Below are 25,221 nucleotides of genomic sequence, written 5' to 3'. Positions count from 1 at the left end.
GGAAATGTGAACTTCTTGTTGGTTTGCTACTTTTGTCCTGCTGGCCTGACCAGCTACCCTCAGCTAAATTGATGCTAGCTAACAAAGATTGCACAAAGCTGCATTTATTAGCATATAAACAATTTCTGCTTTATGACAGGGCCAGAATTGTCATGGGACTGGATTGTCTCAATTAACTGAATGGACACCTGTTAAAATGGATTATAGTGGACTACAAAGCATTTTTATTATAGCAGCTCAGAATAAAATGTAGCATTTCCTACCTGTACATATGTTAGCACAGACCTTATCTTCCACATATTGACCATTAGTGGGTAATGGGTAAATTAATTAATTATCCACTCCAGTGTGTCTGTCTCTCCCTGTCTTTTCTTGCTATCATAACTACTCTCTCCTTCTACACCATATAGCGCTTATACAGTTGTTAGAGAAAAGTAGTGAAAGTCTGGAACAGAGAACAAAGTTGCTTTTTAGGCCTCTCCAGAGAAGGTACACCACAGTTACACTGGATTTGGCTTGTGAAACTGAAATCAGTTTCCCAAGAAACAAGTGGTTAGGTTTGGACAGCTTTTTTTTTTCCTAAAACAATATTAAACAAATGTATAATACAGTGTACAATAGATGAGCTCCTTCAACAGTGACTTATTCAACAAGAGTCCAGATGATTAAACTTTAAAGTTTAAATGTAAGTTTGGTATTGGAACATAGAATCTGTTTCGCATTACTGGAAAACAGTACTGGTCAGGCAAGATGTTTGTTTCGGGTGTGTTTTTCTTCTCTTCCAAGATATCACCAGGAAAATAATCTGATTCGTGATAAAAGTCAGATAATGATTCATATCTTAAAAAGCTACAGGCTTTAAAGTCACAGTCCTTATTTACAAAGAATAACATTTACATATGAAAGTTTATTTTCCAAGATTTATTTTGAGAATTACTGTCTTAATGTTCGGCTGAAATTGTCCACTCCCCTTTCTGTTCCACATAAAGTGATGTACTGTATATGTGGTCTAGTGACAACAGCTCACATGTGTAATGCATGCGAGCTGTTGTCACCTTTAGCTTTTATTTACCCATGATTGCATTGTGGAAACTACAGAAAAAGAAATCAGAGATGCAAAAAGATTTTTAATGCTTGAATTTGCTGAGCCTCATTAGTATTTCTTTATTGGTATTTAATGTCACAGCAAGATGAAAATTAAAACATACAGCTTTACACAAAGAGTGATTGTTCCCACCGTTCTGTCATTTCCTCCTTTCAAAAGAAAGTGAAAAAATGTATATTGTACATTGCTTAACATATTTGTTAGGCCACCTGTCATGAAAACACAAAAGAAATATTTTAGAAATTTGTCAAAAAGTTGTTTAAAATTAAGAATTATATTGTTATTAGGGAAATAAAGTGAGTTCACATTTTTATACCCAAATTTTAGCCAACACATTGGACTTGAACCAAGCATATATATTTTTTCCGTTCAGGAATACAAGTAAATAATAAAATTTGGTATCTTAATTAAAAAATAATGAGCTTTACTATTTCTTCTTCTTTTTTTATAAAACAGTAAATTACTTACAATTCAGCTCGTGCATACTGCTGCATTAACCATTACAAAAACATAAAAAATTATTTTGGTAATTACCAGTGCTTTTTATTTTAGACAACTGTGCTATAAACCTTACATTGGCTCACAGTCTAAATCTTCAGCATTGTAAAAGAAGAACTAACCTTTACATATCCTTGGTAACATTAGCTATGCACACACTGTGTCTATCATGTGCCTCCTACAACCAAAAAAAGGAGTGATAGTCTCAGATGTGCATGTTACTTTTAGTCGTATAGGAACAAACTATTTTAATTGTATGTATATTCTTTAAAAAGCATGAAATTATGACAAATTAAAAACCATTTTATCATTTTATTGTAAAAAAAAATGTCCCCCAATGTCCCCAAACTAATCTCTTAATCTATGTAATACATAGTAGATGTACATGCCTATTTATCATGATACAACTAACATATAAAACCTGAGAAGCTGCCAGCGTCACCTCACTTGGTACTATATGTACCAGAATTATAGACAAAGAAAGCAGGATACCATGTATTGTTGACTAAATGGTTACACTGTTCTCTATTTCAGTTGGGCTCAGATATGTGTAGGGTACTTCAAGCCGAGAATTTCTTGCTGTAATTTCTTCACTGAGGTAGGACAGCTCTGCTTGAAACTCTTTAATCATTTGTTTCGGGGTAGGTTCATCGAATCGTTCTTCAGGGTACTGACCCAACAGAACCTGCAGAGGCAAAATTAGTTAGTCAAACTAGCAATATTTTATTTGTGATACTCTTTTTTTTTAAAGGAATATAAATAAAGCATGAAAAGAAAAAAAGATACATACCACATCTGTATACTTGTGGGAAAGTATCCAAAGCATTCCTGCAAACTTTACTGTCTCCCCAATATTTGGAAGAGTCTCCAATAATGTCGTCATGCTTGACTGGCCCTTTGTGGTTGGAGCAGGTTTGTGAAGCAGGACTGAGCCACAGGGCATCCAGGAGCTGTAGTCAAACTAGAATGAAACAGAAGTTTTTATAAATGACTTGCTTTATTTTTCAAACAAAGGACACAGCTATTGTATCTGTGTAAATAAGTGTAGATATCTGTTCTCATGTTAAACATTATCCACTAATATCTTCAGAGCTACAGCAAATTCTATTATTCTTCTTCTATTATGTTTTTCTGATACATAAAGCAAAGGGAATTATAGTCGGAGAGAATAACTGACAAAGCAGATTTTACTAAATGTTTTATATAGTTATATAAATGATAAATGTGGTCCAAGATTTTGCGTGCCATAATGTGTGTTTTTTGATTTTTGCTTCACCTTATGATAGCATTAGGTGAACGTTGAATAGCTGGAAAATGTAGTTGGTTTCAGAATGTCAGAATTTGACAACATTCACATGTTTGCATAAAATCTGATAACTCAGCTTATCCCAGCATGATGGGACAATGATCCAAAGAACTGGGTGCAGTAACTTGGAATGACTTGACTTACTCAGCCAAATGCTCCTAAATTTCTTGTAAAATTATGAAATGTTTCTCTGGATCTGCTGCAGTATGTATCCTTTACAAAAATGCAAACCAGGGAAACATGGAATAGAATAGAGACACTTCTCTGTGGCCAAAAGGCAGCTGAATCAATTCCTTATGGGAGATGCAAAGACTCACTGTACTTGATCAAACATAATTACATAGCGTGCTGTCATACCTGTCCATTATTGAGTGCAGCATGTTGAACTGACACTGTGAAGATCACCACGGTGATAAACTTGATCACCTCCTCAACAGTATTAAAGGATGCCGGAAACCCTGTTAACAGAACGCTCGCTGTCAGTCACTATTTTTTCATTATAACCTAGGCTTTATTTGACAAATATAATTAAGGGTATTTATTATTTACCAGAGAGTTTGTTTCCTAAGACGCCGTGTGTAAATATCTCATTGATCCATTCCCGCAGCTCGGTGTCCTTGCAGACATCGCTGTCTGATGGATAATAGTGCTCCACTATATACTTAACAAAGCTGGTAGAAATATGTAATATATGTATGTAAATACAATTTTATATTAAATTTGCATTGTAAAACCATATTAACACCAATTTCCATCAATTAATCATTGTTGTAGTTGCAAAAATATAAATGCAATGTGTAGTGTACCAAACTAACAAAATCAGATTAATATTATCTAGTAATGAACATCTTGCAGCTGTATTGCAATGCTGTTGCTTAAAAACTGTAGTATTCCCATACAGTTAATTTAATCCTGACCTGTTGATGATGTTCCACAGCTTGAGGCCATCATCTCTGTAGTAGAAATTGGGGATTGACTGCAGTCCTCGTGCAGCGATGTTCTCTGGCAGGCAGAGGGAGCTGTAGGTCATTCTGGAGAGACCCCGTCTCATGAGCTCTTTTATCCCCTCATATCCAAGTGAACTCTATTGGTAATTAAATAGTTGTAGTTTGGTAGGTTTCTGGAATTTATAGTTATGGAAATATAAAATACAAGAACTATGAGAGCGTTGGGATGTACATATGCATACAATGGTTAAAGGCCCATCAGGTCCCAAAAGAGAGTTGCGAGCCCCGCTGTTTATGTTCAGAGTGTAACGGAAGTGTGGGATCAGAAGCTGTGCAGACAGAGGGTAAAATACCAAATACAAGTTAGAATACAAATCAAAGTGAAGTTCAGTTAACAGAAAATAAATTATTTTTAATGTTGAAATACATTTTTCTATAGTATATATTACCACACCTGTTAATTTGTGGTGTCATTTTACCTTGTATAGAGGATGAATCTCAGGGAAGCAGCGGAAAGTAGCAATAGCAAAGACCTCTGCCAGAAAGTGAGTGCTCATGAGGTGATAGACTGTTTGATGTTCCAGTAGATCTGAACTTTTAATAAACAGCTTGGCTAGCAGCCAGTCTGCCTCAGAGTCACTGGGCAGAAAGATGGGGTTCTGCTCAGAAGGCTGTTGATGCAGCTGAATTTATAAGAAAATAAAGATAATAAATATATTGAAAAAATACAAACAAAAAGAGAGAAAAACTACAACTTAAATGCATAATGATACCAGTGGCTCCACACGCACGTCATCACTGCGCAACACAAAAGAGCTCATAATATGAATGCCATCTGTTCTCTCAGTAAAATACCTGTATTGCAATTGGCATCAGTTTGTTCTCTGGGTTCATGTAGAACAAACACAAGCCAGCTGCCACTTGCAGAGGGTGACCATCATACATCCTGGTGGGTATTCCATCCATGATCTTCTGGTCACAGATGAAGATATTTCCTTTCTGAACAAACAACAGAGAACAGAAGCTCAGAAGTTAACTGGAGACAGCAAATTTTAAAACTACATTTCATTCATACCCCCATTTCCTGCTTCAAGGAGGTCCCATCTCTCAGGAATGGCTTCACCATCTCCTCTGTGACGGGAAAGTTTGGGGGAAGTTCTGAGCACCTCTTGATCACATTTGGGTTTGTAGCATTCAGAAACTGGAATCCAAAAAAGTCATCATCCTTCCAGTGTTGCATGACATACTCTGAAACACATTGGCAAAAAATATTGTTTCCTATCTTGTCAGTAATCATTGAGCTTTTACAAATGAGTACCTGCTCATAATCACTGCTAACAACAAAGAAAAACAAGATTCAGACTGTCCTTTATAATACGGCCCTATAAAACAGTCTAATTTCTTCAGGTTTAGCTGCTGACAATTATTGACGCCGTCAGCCGTTGATGTAGATGTATTTCACCAAGATGGTGTTTTCTACCTGATATTGTAGTCTTTTTGAACCAAAAGGTCTTCTTCATATCATCTGTGTTTTTCCATTGTTTAGTAGATCCAGCGAGCCCCTTGAACATCAGTTCAGCACCACTAAGTGAGGAGGAGTAAGAAAAAATTTAAACAAGATACATGACCAGTAATTCACAATTCAAAAAAATCTTTTGCCCTTTTTTTGGAGCTACTATTAAGATACAGATTGAATTCCTAACTTACATCATCCTTTTGGTATGAAACAGCTCATCTGATTTGGCTGCAGAGAAACGTAGTTCAGCTGGAAACTCGGACACATTTTTTAAATGGCTGTGATGTGGTAGCTTTTCATCTGTGATCTCCCATCTAAAAACAACAACAAAAAAGAAAAGTGTAAAGTCATGTGTATAGCTCAATGTTTAATGTTAAAAGACACAAAAGTAAGAGTATTAGCAGTATAAATATGCATGTAAACTTACTGGTACAATTTCTTTTTATCTAGTAGCTCATTTCTTCTGTGGTCAATCAGCAGAGGATGATCATCCTCAAAAACCTTCATAGCTGTGAGGTATAAAAACGGTTTCAAATAAAATAAAAAAAATGGTCAAAAGCAAAATACAACAATGTTTGAAAAACATTCAATGATATTAGCATCATTAACTTATAATGAATTGCCATTTCATTTTTTAGAAGACCTCGCCCTCCTCTGAGCTCCACCAGCTCTCCCCTGGAGATCCATCTGTAACAGGGGAAGAGAACGACGTCTCCCTCTGGAGTGGTCACCACTATTCTGGAGCAGTACCACTCATCTTCTGAGATTAGAAAAAATGGATCTTTCTCAGCCTTGACAAGAAGAAGCTTTCCCAGTGACATACTGGTTTTTATGGTGTACGCTCCTGTCTGGAAGTCAGAATATAAAACAAACGTTAAAAAGCAAACTCGTTGCATTATTCAACTTTATCATACATGCATGTTGAAAGCAAGCTAGAGACTCCTGCAATAGTGCAGTCACTCAAGTTAAAGCTTTCAAGTGCTAGGAAAAAAAAGGACAGAATTTAGTGGACTTCAATATACATTCATAGGACACTATATTAGGTACACCTTTTCTGCTGCTGCTCATTAATGCACAAATATGATCAATCAAATGGCAACAACTAGATTCATTTTGGGATATAGACATGGTAAACCCTGCTGAAATTCAAACTGAGCATCAAAAGCCTGGGTGAATATTGGAGTTGTCTTGATTTCTGCTGCAAAGGTCACAATTTGGCATAATGAAAGCATAATACAACATGAAAGCATGGACATGTTGAAAGCATGGACCAGGCTGCTGGTGGTGTAATGGTGCGGGAATAATTTTCTTGGCACCTTCTAGGCCTCTTAGTACCACTTGAGCATCATTCAAATGATCTAAAACATGCTTCTTGAACATTACAATGAGCTCACTGTACTCAAATGGCCTCCACCGTTACCAGACATCAGAGCTCCTTTGGCATGTTTTGGAACAGAAGATGCACATCGTGGATGCACAGCTGGAAAATCTGGTGCAACTGCAAGATGGCTCAAATTCTCGGAGGAATTTTCCTCTATTGAGGCAGTTCTGAAGGAAAATAGTGTTCCCTCCCCAATACTAGCAAGGTGTACCAAACCACTGGCTGGGGAGTATTTGTCATTGTTATAGTCCATAAACAATTCAATTCAGTAGTTTTTATTATATTTATTAAAAATAATATTTTTTGCATCATTTCAATCAATCAATCAATCAAGGCTTTATTCGCCACGTGCAGGTTGCCCTGCAGTGAAATAGGACCCCCCCCCCCACCTTACACACACAACACAGACATCACATGGGGATACAGGTCGGAGAGCGTTACAGAAAAAAACCCACTGAAATATACACTACAATGGGAAGAGTCCTGGGAGGACAGCATGAGAACAGGAAACAAAAAAACTCCTCTGCAGAAAAAAGCACATAAATGTCCACAGCACAACATTATGGAACACGTGACAAGCCACAGGGTCGGGTGGGGGGTGAGGAGTAATCCGAAGCAAACACAGCAGCCATCCTGCCCAGCGCTACCATTCCAGCGCGGGCTCAGACCCGCCGTGTTCCCAGGAGGGAACAAGCATCGAAGGATAATTTACAACATTATGAATGAAATGGGCTCTATTTGGAAGCAGCCGGCCCCCTCCCCTTTCGACGGGTTGTGTGTGAGACTTTAAATCATCAAACTGTAAATTATAAATTTTAAATTGTTATTGATCCCTTTACCCCGAGTCCTAAAGCGTATATTTATTTTCTTACTGTTCTTATATTTATTGTTTGTTTATTTGCACTGCCGTAACTGGAGCCTCGTCGTCTCGTCTCTCTATATGCTGGACTGTATGTAGCGGAGATGACAATAAAGTTTTACTTTGACTTCAGCAGCGAGCAGGCGCACCGAGGGCTCTCGCGCTCACTTTTCGCGTATAGAATTTCAAAAAAACATCGGTGCAAATTATAAGTCTGTATCATAATGTCTGGTCTTTTCGTGTTTGTTGTTTTGTTTTTATTTTGTTTTATTTTGCGAGTTATTAGATGCTGCTCCAGCCAGCCAGAGAATCCCCCGCGCCCCGCCCTCTCCTCCCTGTGCCGCAAGCAGCAGGCGCACCTCGCAAACGGAGGGGGCCCTTACTCCCAGCAAATGGGTGATAGAAAACCGATCGGTGCCTGTACCATTCCCAATATGCGCTGGCTGATGTCGGGGCAGCATGAGTACGAGCAATTTTTTTTTTTTTTGCCGATGCCCGTGATGCCGCCCCCCACCAAGATGCCGCCCCGGCAACCGCCCGTGTCGCCGTATCAAAAACCGTTACTGGCCACAGCCACCCTGGGGCGCACTGACAGAGGCGATATTATGGCATCGGGTGCTGGTAGGTTCTCTCCCTAGTCCCTAATAGTGACTCAAAACATGGCTGGACTTTGCCTCTGGAAAAAGGAACAAGGCCCCCCCACCCCTATTTTATAAACATTGTTACTCTGAATATATCTTACCTTGCCGGATTTAAAGTCGATGCCCAAGTTGTCCAACTTAGTTCGGTCACTCTGCCCTTCTGTTCCAAACAGGGTGATGTATATATTGTCCATTGTCCCTGCGTGTTTCATGTCACCAGTTGTCACCTCTAGCTTGTACACCGCCATGGTTATGTCTTTGAAAAAGTGTAGAAGAAAATAAATCTCAAAAATATGATAGCAAACAACAGAAAGACGTTAACTTTTGTAAACTTAAAAATATTCATCAAAGGAAATTCTTGTTTAAGCCCAGCTTCACTGAATCTTGTCCCGGGTACATTATTAAACCTAAAATGCAATGATAATCAGCTATCATAGCAAGCACAAGCGCAGTAAGTACACAAACCTTTGCTTTGGAGCTGTTCTTACTCTTCTGTTAGAGGCTGCACTAGTCGTCGGCTTTATTTGTGGTTTCAATAAAAGTGGGAGTTAGATTTCTCCCTTTTAAAAATTAACTTAACAGGTATGCCTGGTTAATCAGGTTTGCTTGAGAGCAGCTCCTTAGATGAATGTGTAGTCTATACTTGGAAAAAAACTCACAGACATTTTTCCAGATAATTATTGTTTTCCCGTTGGTTAGTAGATCCATTTAGTATCAAATAAACAGCATCAATATAAATATAAACTGTCTAGTGTCAGATGAGATAGGTTCCAGCCAATGTGCAACCCCGAATTGGATAAGAAATGAAAATTTAGGTTTAATGAGAAAGTTTTGATTTTTAAGGTGATTTTTCAGTCATAGTTAGAAAGTGTTGGTTATGTGCTGTAACCCCTTTTTTGTGTAACCCTCTTAGAGCTACACTGGCCTATCCCCTTGTATATGTCTGTCAAAATAAAGTCATGTATATGTGGTCCTTTACCCTTACCTACTGTAACCTGCATGCTCAGCTAACTCAACTCAACCTCAAAACTCAAGTGGAAAGATGCATGAAGTTATTCGATGCAGATTTACAGTGAGCAGCTGCATTAAGTCTTTCTTGTTTGTGGTCTGAATACTTGCTTTGTGTCTGTCCCATATTGACTTTAAAGATTACTTCTTCACAGTTAAGAATGGCTTAACACCAGCACCAACACCAACTCTTTCTCTCTCTGGAAAAGATCAGTTTGAACTGTGGCAATATTTATTATTATTAGTCCTTTGTTTATCCAGGTAAAAAATCTCATTGAGATTAAAAATCTCATTTTCAAGAGAGACCTGGCATCATGGCAAAAAAGTCAAAATACACATACCACATAAGTATATAACATTTAAATCAAATACAATATCCCATACCAACATGTGTAAAATATACAATAACAGATCAGATCAGCGCAGTATCTTAGCGCAGTATCTTAGCTGTTCCCAGGACTGCGCTCTTCTGGACAGAGATCTCCGATGTTGTTCCCGGGATCTGCTGGAGCCACTCGCCTAGCTTGGGAGTCACTGCACCTAGTGCTCCGATTACCACGGGGACCACCGTTACCTTCACCCTCCACATCTTCTCGAGCTCTTCTCTGAGCCCTTGGTATTTCTCCAGCTTCTCGTGTTCCTTCTTCCTGATGTTGCTGTCATTCGGAACCACTACATCGATCACTACGGCCGTCTTCTTCTGTTTGTCTACCACCACTATGTCCGGTTGGTTAGCCACCACCATTTTGTCCGTCTGTATCTGGAAGTCCCACAGGATCTTAGCTCGGTCATTCTCCATCACCCTTGGGGGCATCTCCCATTTTGACCTCGGGACTTCCAGGTTATACTCGGCACAGATGTTTCTGTACACTATGCCGGCCACTTGGTTATGGCGTTCCATGTATGCCTTGCCTGCTAGCATCTTGCACCCTGCTGTTATGTGTTGGATTGTCTCTGGAGCATCTTTACTCAGCCTGCACCTGGGGTCTTGCCTGGTGTGATAGACCCCAGCCTCTATGGATCTTGTACTCAGAGCTTGTTCTTGTGCTGCCATGATTAGTGCCTCTGTGCTGTCTTTCAGTCCAGCTTTGTCCAGCCACTGGTAGGATTTCTGGATATCAGCCACCTCCTCTATCTGCCGGTGGTACATACCGTGCAGGGGCCTGTCCTTCCATGATGGTTCCTCGTCTCCCTCCTCTTTCTTGGGTTTCTGCTGCCTGAGGTATTCACTGAGCACTCGGTCAGTTGGGGCCGTCTTCCCAATGTTTTCTTGGATGTTCGTTGTCTCATCCTGGACTGTGGTGCTGACACTCACCAGTCCCCGGCCCCCTTCCTTCCGCTTAGCGTACAGCCTCAGGGTGCTGGACTTGGGGTGAAACCCTCCATGCATGGTAAGGAGCTTTCTATATATGTATATATATAGATATATATGTATATATCTATATATGTGTGTGTATGTGTGTGTGTGTGTGTGTGTGTTTGTGTGTGTGTCTGTATGTATGTATGTATAATATCTACAAGGTCAAGTTAATTTAAGGGGAAAAAAATCAAAGTACACATAGTGACAGCCATTCCTACAATTCCTAAAACGATATTAAACAAATGTATGATGCAGTGTACAATAGATAACAGTGACTTATTTAACACGAGTTCAGATGATTAAACTTGAAAGTGTTGTCAAAGTTTAAATGTAAGTTTGGTATTGGAACATAGAATCTGTTTCTCCTTACTGGAAAACAGTACTGGTCAGGCAAGATGTTTGTTTGGATTGTGTTTTTCTTCTCTTCCAAGATATCCACCTCCCTTAGGCATCACCAGGAAAATAATCTGATTCGTGATAAAAGTCAGATAATGATTAACATCTTAAAAATCTACAGGCTTTAAAGTCACAGTCCTTATTTACAAAGAATAACATTTACATATAAAAGTTTATTTTCCAAGATTTATTTTGAGAATTACTGTCTTAATGTTCGGCTGAAATTGTCCACTCCCCTTTCTGTTCCACATAAAGTGATGTACTGTATATGTGGTCTAGTGACAACAGCTCACATGCGTAATGCAGGCGAGCCTTTGTCACCTTTAGCTTTTATTTACCCATGATTGCATTGTGGAAACTACAGAAAAAGAAATCAGAGATGCAAAAAGATTTTTAATGCTTGAATTTGCTGAGCCTCATTAGTATTTCTTCATTGGTATTTAATGTCACAGCAAGAGGAAAGCGTGATTGTTCCCACCGTTCTGTTGCGAATAAATTTCCTTCTTTGTGTTTGTTATTTTTAAAGCCAGTTTGAAGAATTTGTGTGGTGAGTCAGGTTTGCCTGCGGGGCCCTGTTTCAGAAAGCCGGTTTAGTGCAAACTCTGAGTAAGTATTCCCTGAGTTAACGAAAACTCTGGCTTTTCGGTTTCACAAAGCGAGTTTAGATTAATTCTGAGTGAGTTACTATGACGACACACTCCGTGAAGCTAACCTGCCCCCTAGCAGGTTTACTTCAACTAACCCTGACTTTCTCCGCCTCTTTGTCGGAAACCTGACTGTAGGAAGTGTCAGACATGGCGTGCCCCTTCCTTGAAGAGCCAGTAGATGTTGAAGCCCAAATTCTCCGCAGAGCTCTCCGCCGGGAGAGAGTGATTAGAGCGCGTTTGGACATTTTATCATTTCCTGATGATTTTCTGTGTGAACGTTACCGTTTTTCAGCACAATCTATAATTCATTTGAATAACATCCTCAGGCCTAATATTGCTCATGTGACACATCGCGGACATTCTCTCAGTTCTGTACATATTATTTGTATTGCACTTCGTTTTTTTGCAAACGGGAGCTTTCTGTATAATATTGGTGACGCTGAGCACGTTTCCAAGGCTACCGTCTGTCGGGCAGTCAGGAATGTTACAGTTGCACTGAAACGTCTCCTGTACTCGTTTGTGGTGTTCCCCGGTCATAGACCCACAAGATTTATCAAAGAGGGATTCCACAAAATTGCAGGTATCAGGATGAACAAAACTTAATTCATGATGTGGTGATACTTGAACTACTACTTAAATTTTACATTTATTTTCAGGGTTCCCAGGCGTGATTGGCTGTATAGATGGCACTCACATTCCAATCATTGCTCCTTCAGTAAATGAAGGAGACTATGTGAACAGGAAGTCTTTCCACAGCATTAATGTACAGGTACATAGTTCCCTGTAGCATTTCAAACTAACAAATTATTTCATTATAGTAATGGATGCTAATTTGTGTTCTCTGCACTGTGAAGATCATATGTGATGCTGCCAACATTATCACAAATGTGGAAGCCAAGTGGCCAGGCTCTGTTCATGACTCACGAATTTTTCGTGAATGTACACTGAGCACAAAATTTGGACATGGTGAGTTGAAAATACTTTAAAATATATAAAGACCGATTGCTACAGGGACATTTGAACTGAAGTGTATCCTTCTGTCTTAGGAGAGTTCACTGGCTACTTGCTTGGTGATAGGGGGTATCCATGTTTACCCTATTTGCTTACCCCTTACCCTGACCCTGAACCGGGCCCACAGCAGCGACATAATCTGGCTCATTGCAGGACAAGAGCCAGAGTTGAAATGACTATCGGAATGCTTAAGGCCCGGTTCCAGTGCCTTCAAAGACTCAGGGTCACCCCAGAAAGGGCATGTGACATTATTGTGGCATGTGTGATTCTTCACAACATTGCCACAATTAGAGGAGAACACTGTCCTTCTGAACCAAACATCAGCAGTGATCCAAACCATGAACATCCTGACCCTCCCACGGACATACAAGATGGAAGAGCAGTCAGAGACACCATATGTCACAATCATTTCCTTTGACCCATCACCTCAACATGTTGAAAGACGAATAAACAGATTTTTTGTTCAACTGGCTTTATTGGTCGCCTGTATTTCCTGTACACAAAGTATTAATAAGTATATTATTATGTTGTTCAAACACTGAAATAATTCGTCCATCTCTGACCACTTCACCCACCCTTAACTGATGTTCCAGCAGTAAAATCTCAATCTTGGTCTTTTGGATCTGCTGCTTGAAGTGTTCCATTTCCAAGTCGCATTTTTTTATTTTCTTGATCAAATAGGTCTTGTACAGCTGCTTTACAGGGAGCTATTGAAACACAGAAAATAGCATTGACATTCATAGTACATGCCTACTTAGGTTGGTTGTAAATCAGTGCTGAACATCTTGCTGAGGAAAGGTTTGTTGGAGAAGTGGCTGGACCCTCTTCCTGTTCATTTCCATCATCACTCTGTTAGAGACATGGAAAGTCCATGGTTTTATTATAGTACCACATTTTATTCAATTGTTATATTTTCCATTGTAAGATGTAAACCTCATAAAGTGTCTCTGTTGCTTCCTCCTCTGTAACAGCTGTCAATGTTTCTTCATTATTTTCCTGTAGTAAAGAAATTAACAACATTGCTGTTTTACTGTAAACTCATATAATCTGTGGAGTATTAAGAGTACTCACAACTGCATGTTGGTCTGGCTCAACAGGAGGCTGCACCAGATGCAGTACACCATCACCATCAACTGATAGAATATGAGGTTTATACAGGTCACTTATAACTTACAAGGGACCAAATGGCAATTAACAAACATATACCAATCACCTTACACTTCATTGTCATTATGCTCTCAAAGACAACCAAGACTGAGGGAAGGCAAAATCAGTAGGGAAATAACTTCACTACAAAATAATTCATTATGGTAAAGAGTTTATCAAATGAATGAGTAGCACTGCAAAGGTGACTGTGAAGAAAGGATGTATGCACATCATGTATTATTTTGGATTTACCCCTTATGTAGGCACTTGTGTCTTGCGGGGTTATTGACTCAGAGGATGTCCCCGCAGAGATGCCTTCAGCCACAGGGTGCCCACTGTTTTGGCTGAGGGCCAACTGCTGAGCCTCTGTGAGTGGTGGTGGTGGAGGACCCCCACCTGTTTTTCGGGCCTCCGCTTTTTTTCTGTTGGCTATAACGGGTCACATTTGAGCATACAGAGTAAGCAAATATGTACTTGTAATGTGCTCGGATAATTTCAATAAGTGCTTACAGAAAGAAAATTAATGTAGCCTCTAACTGCAATTGATTTACATAGGACAAACAGACCAAGCACTATGGCTCATAATACAATTACACCTTACCTGTTTGGACTATATTTTTATATTTCATTTTTACTTGCTGCCAGGAACGTTTGGGGCCTGTTGGGTTGCACCTGCGCTCACATCACATCACAAAATAAAATGTATAAAATAAAAAATAAAATAAAATATAATAAAATAACGTGTTAAATGGGTGGAAATCCCTAGATCAATGTTTAAATTAACACTCACGCATTGACTCTGTCGGCTATGTTTTGCCATGCATGCTCCCTTTCTTTTGCAGCTGAGGCTGTGTTACTTTTTTTCCGCAAAATTTGCATGTTATCGGCATATGCTGCCATCAGAATTTCGGCCTCAAGCGCTGTAAAATACATTGACCGTGCCTTCTTTCCCTCCGTCTCCATGGTGACTCGCTTAAGTCGTGACACACAACTTGTGTGTTAGGGTAATAGGCATTAATAATTAGTTTACTATTTCTTCTTCTTTTTTATAAAACAGTAAATTTGAAAATTAATGGATAACAATACTTACAATTCAGCTCGTGCATACTGCTGCACTAACCATTACAGAAACATAAAAAATGATTTTGGTAATTATCAGTGCTTTTTATTTTATGCAAATGTGCTATAAATTTGTGCGGTCGTGGGTCAAAGAGTTGGCAGTTCGTCTTGTAACCGGAAGGTTGCCGGTTCGAGCCCTGGCTCGTACAGTCTCGGTCGTTGTGTCCTTGGGCAAGACACTTCACCTACCGCCTACTGATGATGGCCAGAGGGGCCGATGGCGCAATATGGCAGCCTCGCTTCTGTCAGTCTGCCCCAGGGCAGCTGTGGTTACAACTGTAGCTTGCCTCCACCAGTGTGTGAATGTGAGCGTGGATGAATAGTGGAATTGTAAAGCGCTTTGAGGGCCCCGAAAAGTGCTATATAAATGCAATCCATTATTATTATAAACTTTACATTGGCTCATAGTCTAAATCTTCAGCATTGTAAAAGAAGGACTAACCTTTACATATCTATAAGTAGTTAACAAGTGTGTGTTAGGGTAATAGGCATTATCCTTTGTGACGTTTGATATGCACACACTATGTGTCTATCATGTGCCTCCTTCAACCAAAAAAAGCAGTGACAGCCAAGTTAATTTAAGGGGAAAAAAATCAAAGTACACATAGTGACAGCCATTCCTACAATTCCTAAAATGATATTAAACAAATGTATGATGCAGTGTACAATAGATAACAGTGACTTATTTAACACGAGTTCAGATGATTAAACTTGAAAGTGTTGTCAAAGTTTAAATGTAAGTTTGGTATTGGAACATAGAATCTGTTTCTCCTTACTGGAAAACAGTACTGGTCAGGCAAGATGTTTGTTTGGATTGTGTTTTTCTTCTCTTCCAAGATATCCACCTCCCTCAGGCATCACCAGGAAAATAATCTGATTCGTGATAAAAGTCAGATAATGATTAACATCTTAAAAATCTACAGGCTTTAAAGTCACAGTCCTTATTTACAAAGAATAACATTTACATATAAAAGTTTATTTTCCAAGATTTATTTTGAGAATTACTGTCTTAATGTTCGGCTGAAATTGTCCACTCCCCTTTCTGTTCCACATAAAGTGATGTACTGTATATGTGGTCTAGTGACAACAGCTCACATGCGTAATGCGGGCGAGCCTTTGTCACCTTTAGCTTTTATTTACCCATGATTGCATTGTGGAAACTACAGAAAAAGAAATCAGAGATGCAAAAAGATTTTTAATGCTTGAATTTGCTGAGCCTCATTAGTATTTCTTCATTGGTATTTAATGTCACAGCAAGAGGAAAGCGTGATTGTTCCCACCGTTCTGTTGCGAATAAATTTCCTTCTTTGTGTTTGTTATTTTTAAAGCCAGTTTGAAGAATTTGTGTGGTGAGTCAGGTTTGCCTGCGGGGCCCTGTTTCAGAAAGCCGGTTTAGTGCAAACTCTGAGTAAGTATACCCTGAGTTAACGAAAACTCTGGCTTTTCGGTTTCACAAAGCGAGTTTAGATTAATTCTGAGTGAGTTACTATGACGACACACTCCGTGAAGCTAACCTGCCCCCTAGCAGGTTTACTTCAACTAACCCTGACTTTCTCCGCCTCTTTGTCGGAAACCTGACTGTAGGAAGTGTCAGACATGGCGTGCCCCTTCCTTGAAGAGCCAGTAGATGTTGAAGCCCAAATTCTCCGCAGAGCTCTCCGCCGGGAGAGAGTGATTAGAGCGCGTTTGGACATTTTATCATTTCCTGATGATTTTCTGTGTGAACGTTACCGTTTTTCAGCACAATCTATAATTCATTTGAATAACATCCTCAGGCCTAATATTGCTCATGTGACACATCGCGGACATTCTCTCAGTTCTGTACATATTATTTGTATTGCACTTCGTTTTTTTGCAAACGGGAGCTTTCTGTATAATATTGGTGACGCTGAGCACGTTTCCAAGGCTACCGTCTGTCGGGCAGTCAGGAATGTTACAGTTGCACTGAAACGTCTCCTGTACTCGTTTGTGGTGTTCCCCGGTCATAGACCCACAAGATTTATCAAAGAGGGATTCCACAAAATTGCAGGTATCAGGATGAACAAAACTTAATTCATGATGTGGTGATACTTGAACTACTACTTAAATTTTACATTTATTTTCAGGGTTCCCAGGCGTGATTGGCTGTATAGATGGCACTCACATTCCAATCATTGCTCCTTCAGTAAATGAAGGAGACTATGTGAACAGGAAGTCTTTCCACAGCATTAATGTACAGGTACATAGTTCCCTGTAGCATTTCAAACTAACAAATTATTTCATTATAGTAATGGATGCTAATTTGTGTTCTCTGCACTGTGAAGATCATATGTGATGCTGCCAACATTATCACAAATGTGGAAGCCAAGTGGCCAGGCTCTGTTCATGACTCACAAATTTTTCGTGAATGTACACTGAGCACAAAATTTGGACATGGTGAGTTGAAAATACTTTAAAATATATAAAGACCGATTGCTACAGGGACATTTGAACTGAAGTGTATCCTTCTGTCTTAGGAGAGTTCACTGGCTACTTGCTCGGTGATAGGGGGTATCCATGTTTACCCTATTTGCTTACCCCTTACCCTGACCCTGAACTGGGCCCACAGCAGCGACATAATCTGGCTCATTGCAGGACAAGAGCCAGAGTTGAAATGACTATCGGAATGCTTAAGGCCCGGTTCCAGTGCCTTCAAAGACTCAGGGTCACCCCAGAAAGGGCATGTGACATTATTGTGGCATGTGTGATTCTTCACAACATTGCCACAATTAGAGGAGAACACTGTCCTTCTGAACCAAACATCAGCAGTGATCCAAACCATGAACATCCTGACCCTCCCACGGACATACAAGATGGAAGAGCAGTCAGAGACACCATATGTCACAATCATTTCCTTTGACCCATCACCTCAACATGTTGAAAGACGAATAAACAGATTTTTTGTTCAACTGGCTTTATTGGTCACCTGTATTTCCTGTACACAAAGTATTAATAAGTATATTATTATGTTGTTCAAACACTGAAATAATTCGTCCATCTCTGACCACTTCACCCACCCTTAACTGATGTTCCAGCAGTAAAATCTCAATCTTGGTCTTTTGGATCTGCTGCTTGAAGTGTTCCATTTCCAAGTCGCATTTTTTTATTTTCTTGATCAAATAGGTCTTGTACAGCTGCTTTACAGGGAGCTATTGAAACACAGAAAATAGCATTGACATTCATAGTACATGCCTACTTAGGTTGGTTGTAAATCAGTGCTGAACATCTTGCTGAGGAAAGGTTTGTTGGAGAAGTGGCTGGACCCTCTTCCTGTTCATTTCCATCATCACTCTGTTAGAGACATGGAAAGTCCATGGTTTTATTATAGTACCACATTTTATTCAATTGTTATATTTTCCATTGTAAGATGTAAACCTCATAAAGTGTCTCTGTTGCTTCCTCCTCTGTAACAGCTGTCAATGTTTCTTCATTATTTTCCTGTAGTAAAGAAATTAACAACATTGCTGTTTTACTGTAAACTCATATAATCTGTGGAGTATTAAGAGTACTCACAACTGCATGTTGGTCTGGCTCAACAGGAGGCTGCACCAGATGCAGTACACCATCACCATCAACTGATAGAATATGAGGTTTATACAGGTCACTTATAACTTACAAGGGACCAAATGGCAATTAACAAACATATACCAATCACCTTACACTTCATTGTCATTATGCTCTCAAAGACAACCAAGACTGAGGGAAGGCAAAATCAGTAGGGAAATAACTTCACTACAAAATAATTCATTATGGTAAAGAGTTTATCAAATGAATGAGTAGCACTGCAAAGGTGACTGTGAAGAAAGGATGTATGCACATCATGTATTATTTTGAATTTACCTCTTATGTAGGCACTTGTGTCTTGCGGGGTTATTGACTCAGAGGATGTCCCCGCAGAGATGCCTTCAGCCACAGGGTGCCCACTGTTTTGGCTGAGGGCCAACTGCTGAGCCTCTGTGAGTGGTGGTGGTGGAGGACCCCCACCTGTTTTTCGGGCCTCCGCTTTTTTTCTGTTGGCTATAACGGGTCACATTTGAGCATACAGAGTAAGCAAATATGTACTTGTAATGTGCTCGGATAATTTCAATAAGTGCTTACAGAAAGAAAATTAATGTAGCCTCTAACTGCAATTGATTTACATAGGACAAACAGACCAAGCACTATGGCTCATAATACAATTACACCTTACCTGTTTGGACTATATTTTTATATTTCATTTTTACTTGCTGCCAGGAACGTTTGGGGCCTGTTGGGTTGCACCTGCGCTCACATCACATCACAAAATAAAATGTATAAAATAAAAAATAAAATAAAATAAAATAAAATAACGTGTTAAATGGGTGGAAATCCCTAGATCAATGTTTAAATTAACACTCACGCATTGACTCTGTCGGCTATGTTTTGCCATGCATGCTCCCTTTCTTTTGCAGCTGAGGCTGTGTTACTTTTTTTCCGCAAAATTTGCATGTTATCGGCATATGCTGCCATCAGAATTTCGGCCTCAAGCGCTGTAAAATACATTGACCGTGCCTTCTTTCCCTCCGTCTCCATGGTGACTCGCTTAAGTCGTGACACACAACTTGTGTGTTAGGGTAATAGGCATTAATAATTAGTTTACTATTTCTTCTTCTTTTTTATAAAACCGTAAATTTGAAAATTAATGGATAACAATACTTACAATTCAGCTCGTGCATACTGCTGCACTAACCATTACAGAAACATAAAAAATGATTTTGGTAATTATCAGTGCTTTTTATTTTATGCAAATGTGCTATAAATTTGTGCGGTCGTGGGTCAAAGAGTTGGCAGTTCGTCTTGTAACCGGAAGGTTGCCGGTTCGAGCCCTGGCTCGTACAGTCTCGGTCGTTGTGTCCTTGGGCAAGACACTTCACCTACCGCCTACTGATGATGGCCAGAGGGGCCGATGGCGCAATATGGCAGCCTCGCTTCTGTCAGTCTGCCCCAGGGCAGCTGTGGTTACAACTGTAGCTTGCCTCCACCAGTGTGTGAATGTGAGCGTGGATGAATAGTGGAATTGTAAAGCGCTTTGAGGGCCCCGAAAAGTGCTATATAAATGCAATCCATTATTATTATAAACTTTACATTGGCTCATAGTCTAAATCTTCAGCATTGTAAAAGAAGGACTAACCTTTACATATCTATAAGTAGTTAACAAGTGTGTGTTAGGGTAATAGGCATTATCCTTTGTGACGTTTGATATGCACACACTATGTGTCTATCATGTGCCTCCTTCAACCAAAAAAAGCAGTGACAGCCAAGTTAATTTAAGGGGAAAAAAATCAAAGTACACATAGTGACAGCCATTCCTACAATTCCTAAAATGATATTAAACAAATGTATGATGCAGTGTACAATAGATAACAGTGACTTATTTAACACGAGTTCAGATGATTAAACTTGAAAGTGTTGTCAAAGTTTAAATGTAAGTTTGGTATTGGAACATAGAATCTGTTTCTCCTTACTGGAAAACAGTACTGGTCAGGCAAGATGTTTGTTTGGATTGTGTTTTTCTTCTCTTCCAAGATATCCACCTCCCTCAGGCATCACCAGGAAAATAATCTGATTCGTGATAAAAGTCAGATAATGATTAACATCTTAAAAATCTACAGGCTTTAAAGTCACAGTCCTTATTTACAAAGAATAACATTTACATATAAAAGTTTATTTTCCAAGATTTATTTTGAGAATTACTGTCTTAATGTTCGGCTGAAATTGTCCACTCCCCTTTCTGTTCCACATAAAGTGATGTACTGTATATGTGGTCTAGTGACAACAGCTCACATGCGTAATGCGGGCGAGCCTTTGTCACCTTTAGCTTTTATTTACCCATGATTGCATTGTGGAAACTACAGAAAAATAAATCAGAGATGCAAAAAGATTTTTAATGCTTGAATTTGCTGAGCCTCATTAGTATTTCTTTATTGGTATTTAATGTCACAGCAAGAGGAAAGCGTGATTGTTCCCACCGTTCTGTTGCGAATAAATTTCCTTCTTTGTGTTTGTTATTTTTAAAGCCAGTTTGAAGAATTTGTGTGGTGAGTCAGGTTTGCCTGCGGGGCCCTGTTTCAGAAAGCCGGTTTAGTGCAAACTCTGAGTAAGTATACCCTGAGTTAACGAAAACTCTGGCTTTTCGGTTTCACAAAGCGAGTTTAGATTAATTCTGAGTGAGTTACTATGACGACACACTCCGTGAAGCTAACCTGCCCCCTAGCAGGTTTACTTCAACTAACCCTGACTTTCTCCGCCTCTTTGTCGGAAACCTGACTGTAGGAAGTGTCAGACATGGCGTGCCCCTTCCTTGAAGAGCCAGTAGATGTTGAAGCCCAAATTCTCCGCAGAGCTCTCCGCCGGGAGAGAGTGATTAGAGCGCGTTTGGACATTTTATCATTTCCTGATGATTTTCTGTGTGAACGTTACCGTTTTTCAGCACAATCTATAATTCATTTGAATAACATCCTCAGGCCTAATATTGCTCATGTGACACATCGCGGACATTCTCTCAGTTCTGTACATATTATTTGTATTGCACTTCGTTTTTTTGCAAACGGGAGCTTTCTGTATAATATTGGTGACGCTGAGCACGTTTCCAAGGCTACCGTCTGTCGGGCAGTCAGGAATGTTACAGTTGCACTGAAACGTCTCCTGTACTCGTTTGTGGTGTTCCCCGGTCATAGACCCACAAGATTTATCAAAGAGGGATTCCACAAAATTGCAGGTATCAGGATGAACAAAACTTAATTCATGATGTGGTGATACTTGAACTACTACTTAAATTTTACATTTATTTTCAGGGTTCCCAGGCGTGATTGGCTGTATAGATGGCACTCACATTCCAATCATTGCTCCTTCAGTAAATGAAGGAGACTATGTGAACAGGAAGTCTTTCCACAGCATTAATGTACAGGTACATAGTTCCCTGTAGCATTTCAAACTAACAAATTATTTCATTATAGTAATGGATGCTAATTTGTGTTCTCTGCACTGTGAAGATCATATGTGATGCTGCCAACATTATCACAAATGTGGAAGCCAAGTGGCCAGGCTCTGTTCACGACTCACAAATTTTTCGAGACTGTACACTGAGCACAAAATTTGGACATGGTGAGTTGAAAATACTTTAAAATATATAAAGACCGATTGCTACAGGGACATTTGAACTGAAGTGTATCCTTCTGTCTTAGGAGAGTTCACTGGCTACTTGCTTGGTGATAGGGGGTATCCATGTTTACCCTATTTGCTTACCCCTTACCCTGACCCTGAACCAGGCCCACAGCAGCGACATAATCTGGCTCATTGCAGGACAAGAGCCAGAGTTGAAATGACTATCGGAATGCTTAAGGCCCGGTTCCAGTGCCTTCAAAGACTCAGGGTCACCCCAGAAAGGGCATGTGACATTATTGTGGCATGTGTGATTCTTCACAACATTGCCACAATTAGAGGAGAACACTGTCCTTCTGAACCAAACATCAGCAGTGATCCAAACCATGAACATCCTGACCCTCCCACGGACATACAAGATGGAAGAGCAGTCAGAGACACCATATGTCACAATCATTTCCTTTGACCCATCACCTCAACATGTTGAAAGACGAATAAACAGATTTTTTGTTCAACTGGCTTTATTGGTCGCCTGTATTTCCTGTACACAAAGTATTAATAAGTATATTATTATGTTGTTCAAACACTGAAATAATTCGTCCATCTCTGACCACTTCACCCACCCTTAACTGATGTTCCAGCAGTAAAATCTCAATCTTGGTCTTTTGGATCTGCTGCTTGAAGTGTTCCATTTCCAAGTCGCATTTTTTTATTTTCTTGATCAAATAGGTCTTGTACAGCTGCTTTACAGGGAGCTATTGAAACACAGAAAATAGCATTGACATTCATAGTACATGCCTACTTAGGTTGGTTGTAAATCAGTGCTGAACATCTTGCTGAGGAAAGGTTTGTTGGAGAAGTGGCTGGACCCTCTTCCTGTTCATTTCCATCATCACTCTGTTAGAGACATGGAAAGTCCATGGTTTTATTATAGTACCACATTTTATTCAATTGTTATATTTTCCATTGTAAGATGTAAACCTCATAAAGTGTCTCTGTTGCTTCCTCCTCTGTAACAGCTGTCAATGTTTCTTCATTATTTTCCTGTAGTAAAGAAATTAACAACATTGCTGTTTTACTGTAAACTCATATAATCTGTGGAGTATTAAGAGTACTCACAACTGCATGTTGGTCTGGCTCAACAGGAGGCTGCACCAGATGCAGTACACCATCACCATCAACTGATAGAATATGAGGTTTATACAGGTCACTTATAACTTACAAGGGACCAAATGGCAATTAACAAACATATACCAATCACCTTACACTTCATTGTCATTATGCTCTCAAAGACAACCAAGACTGAGGGAAGGCAAAATCAGTAGGGAAATAACTTCACTACAAAATAATTCATTATGGTAAAGAGTTTATCAAATGAATGAGTAGCACTGCAAAGGTGACTGTGAAGAAAGGATGTATGCACATCATGTATTATTTTGGATTTACCCCTTATGTAGGCACTTGTGTCTTGCGGGGTTATTGACTCAGAGGATGTCCCCGCAGAGATGCCTTCAGCCACAGGGTGCCCACTGTTTTGGCTGAGGGCCAACTGCTGAGCCTCTGTGAGTGGTGGTGGTGGAGGACCCCCACCTGTTTTTCGGGCCTCCGCTTTTTTTCTGTTGGCTATAACGGGTCACATTTGAGCATACAGAGTAAGCAAATATGTACTTGTAATGTGCTCGGATAATTTCAATAAGTGCTTACAGAAAGAAAATTAATGTAGCCTCTAACTGCAATTGATTTACATAGGACAAACAGACCAAGCACTATGGCTCATAATACAATTACACCTTACCTGTTTGGACTATATTTTTATATTTCATTTTTACTTGCTGCCAGGAACGTTTGGGGCCTGTTGGGTTGCACCTGCGCTCACATCACATCACAAAATAAAATGTATAAAATAAAAAATAAAATAAAATATAATAAAATAACGTGTTAAATGGGTGGAAATCCCTAGATCAATGTTTAAATTAACACTCACGCATTGACTCTGTCGGCTATGTTTTGCCATGCATGCTCCCTTTCTTTTGCAGCTGAGGCTGTGTTACTTTTTTTCCGCAAAATTTGCATGTTATCGGCATATGCTGCCATCAGAATTTCGGCCTCAAGCGCTGTAAAATACATTGACCGTGCCTTCTTTCCCTCCGTCTCCATGGTGACTCGCTTAAGTCGTGACACACAACTTGTGTGTTAGGGTAATAGGCATTAATAATTAGTTTACTATTTCTTCTTCTTTTTTATAAAACAGTAAATTTGAAAATTAATGGATAACAATACTTACAATTCAGCTCGTGCATACTGCTGCACTAACCATTACAGAAACATAAAAAATGATTTTGGTAATTATCAGTGCTTTTTATTTTATGCAAATGTGCTATAAATTTGTGCGGTTGTGGGTCAAAGAGTTGGCAGTTCGTCTTGTAACCGGAAGGTTGCCGGTTCGAGCCCTGGCTCGTACAGTCTCGGTCGTTGTGTCCTTGGGCAAGACACTTCACCTACCGCCTACTGATGATGGCCAGAGGGGCCGATGGCGCAATATGGCAGCCTCGCTTCTGTCAGTCTGCCCCAGGGCAGCTGTGGTTACAACTGTAGCTTGCCTCCACCAGTGTGTGAATGTGAGCGTGGATGAATAGTGGAATTGTAAAGCGCTTTGAGGGCCCCGAAAAGTGCTATATAAATGCAATCCATTATTATTATAAACTTTACATTGGCTCATAGTCTAAATCTTCAGCATTGTAAAAGAAGGACTAACCTTTACATATCTATAAGTAGTTAACAAGTGTGTGTTAGGGTAATAGGCATTATCCTTTGTGACGTTTGATATGCACACACTATGTGTCTATCATGTGCCTCCTTCAACCAAAAAAAGCAGTGACAGCCAAGTTAATTTAAGGGGAAAAAAATCAAAGTACACATAGTGACAGCCATTCCTACAATTCCTAAAATGATATTAAACAAATGTATGATGCAGTGTACAATAGATAACAGTGACTTATTTAACACGAGTTCAGATGATTAAACTTGAAAGTGTTGTCAAAGTTTAAATGTAAGTTTGGTATTGGAACATAGAATCTGTTTCTCCTTACTGGAAAACAGTACTGGTCAGGCAAGATGTTTGTTTGGATTGTGTTTTTCTTCTCT

The 25,221-nt window shown here is 39.6% G+C and overlaps 1 protein-coding gene and 4 long non-coding RNA genes across 6 annotated transcripts; 1 reads left to right on the top strand and 4 right to left on the bottom strand.

The window, feature by feature from the left end:
- Positions 1-961: 961 nt before the first annotated feature.
- Positions 962-8,590, bottom strand: LOC146371778 (hydroperoxide isomerase ALOXE3). Its single transcript, XM_084954254.1, has 14 exons — positions 8,355-8,590; positions 6,016-6,220; positions 5,800-5,881; positions 5,564-5,686; positions 5,337-5,440; positions 4,932-5,104; positions 4,712-4,855; positions 4,336-4,539; positions 4,099-4,185; positions 3,827-3,993; positions 3,459-3,580; positions 3,267-3,367; positions 2,394-2,564; positions 962-2,288 (listed from the first exon to the last, which is right to left on the bottom strand). Exons 1-14 carry the CDS (start codon positions 8,499-8,501, stop codon positions 2,109-2,111), a joined length of 2,010 nt encoding a protein of 669 aa, XP_084810380.1. The 5' UTR covers positions 8,502-8,590; the 3' UTR covers positions 962-2,108.
- Positions 8,591-11,665: 3,075 nt separating this feature from the next.
- On the top strand, positions 11,666-13,295 carry LOC146371777 (uncharacterized). Its single transcript, XR_014802796.1, has 2 exons — positions 11,666-12,630; positions 12,711-13,295. It is a non-coding gene; the product is annotated as an uncharacterized LOC146371777 (long non-coding RNA).
- Positions 13,296-13,395: 100 nt separating this feature from the next.
- Positions 13,396-14,754, bottom strand: LOC146371776 (uncharacterized). The gene is made up of 3 exons (XR_014802797.1): positions 13,747-14,754; positions 13,609-13,671; positions 13,396-13,524 (listed from the first exon to the last, which is right to left on the bottom strand). It is a non-coding gene; the product is annotated as an uncharacterized LOC146371776 (long non-coding RNA).
- Positions 14,755-17,553: 2,799 nt separating this feature from the next.
- Positions 17,554-19,264, bottom strand: LOC146371775 (uncharacterized). 2 transcript variants are annotated; one of them, XR_014802831.1, is made up of 4 exons: positions 18,799-19,264; positions 18,472-18,533; positions 18,334-18,396; positions 17,554-18,249 (listed from the first exon to the last, which is right to left on the bottom strand). It is a non-coding gene; the product is annotated as an uncharacterized LOC146371775 (long non-coding RNA). The 2 variants fall into 2 exon arrangements; XR_014802830.1 differs by having other exon boundaries at positions 18,472-19,264.
- A 3,293-nt stretch (positions 19,265-22,557) lies between these two features.
- LOC146371774 (uncharacterized) lies at positions 22,558-24,204 on the bottom strand. The gene is made up of 3 exons (XR_014802832.1): positions 23,197-24,204; positions 23,059-23,121; positions 22,558-22,974 (listed from the first exon to the last, which is right to left on the bottom strand). It is a non-coding gene; the product is annotated as an uncharacterized LOC146371774 (long non-coding RNA).
- Between the last annotated feature and the right edge of the window lie 1,017 nt (positions 24,205-25,221).

The sequence above is a fragment of the Perissodus microlepis genome, chromosome 15 (assembly GCF_051167445.1).
Source record: "Perissodus microlepis isolate ML-2025 ecotype Zambia chromosome 15, ASM5116744v1, whole genome shotgun sequence".
Lineage (NCBI taxonomy): Eukaryota > Metazoa > Chordata > Actinopteri > Cichliformes > Cichlidae > Perissodus > Perissodus microlepis.
This window is presented reverse-complemented; position numbering and strand designations above follow the sequence as displayed.

Bases quoted from the DNA above. Each gene is read 5' to 3' on its own strand.
- LOC146371778 (XM_084954254.1), bottom strand. From the start codon at position 8,501: ATGGCGGTGTACAAGCTAGAGGTGACAACTGGTGACATGAAACACGCA. The intron at 3,368-3,458 runs GTAAATAATAAA...TTCTGTTAACAG, and splicing joins CTTAGGAAACAAACTCTCTG to GGTTTCCGGCATCCTTTAAT. The intron at 2,289-2,393 runs GTATGTATCTTT...TTGCCTCTGCAG, and splicing joins CCCACAAGTATACAGATGTG to GTTCTGTTGGGTCAGTACCC.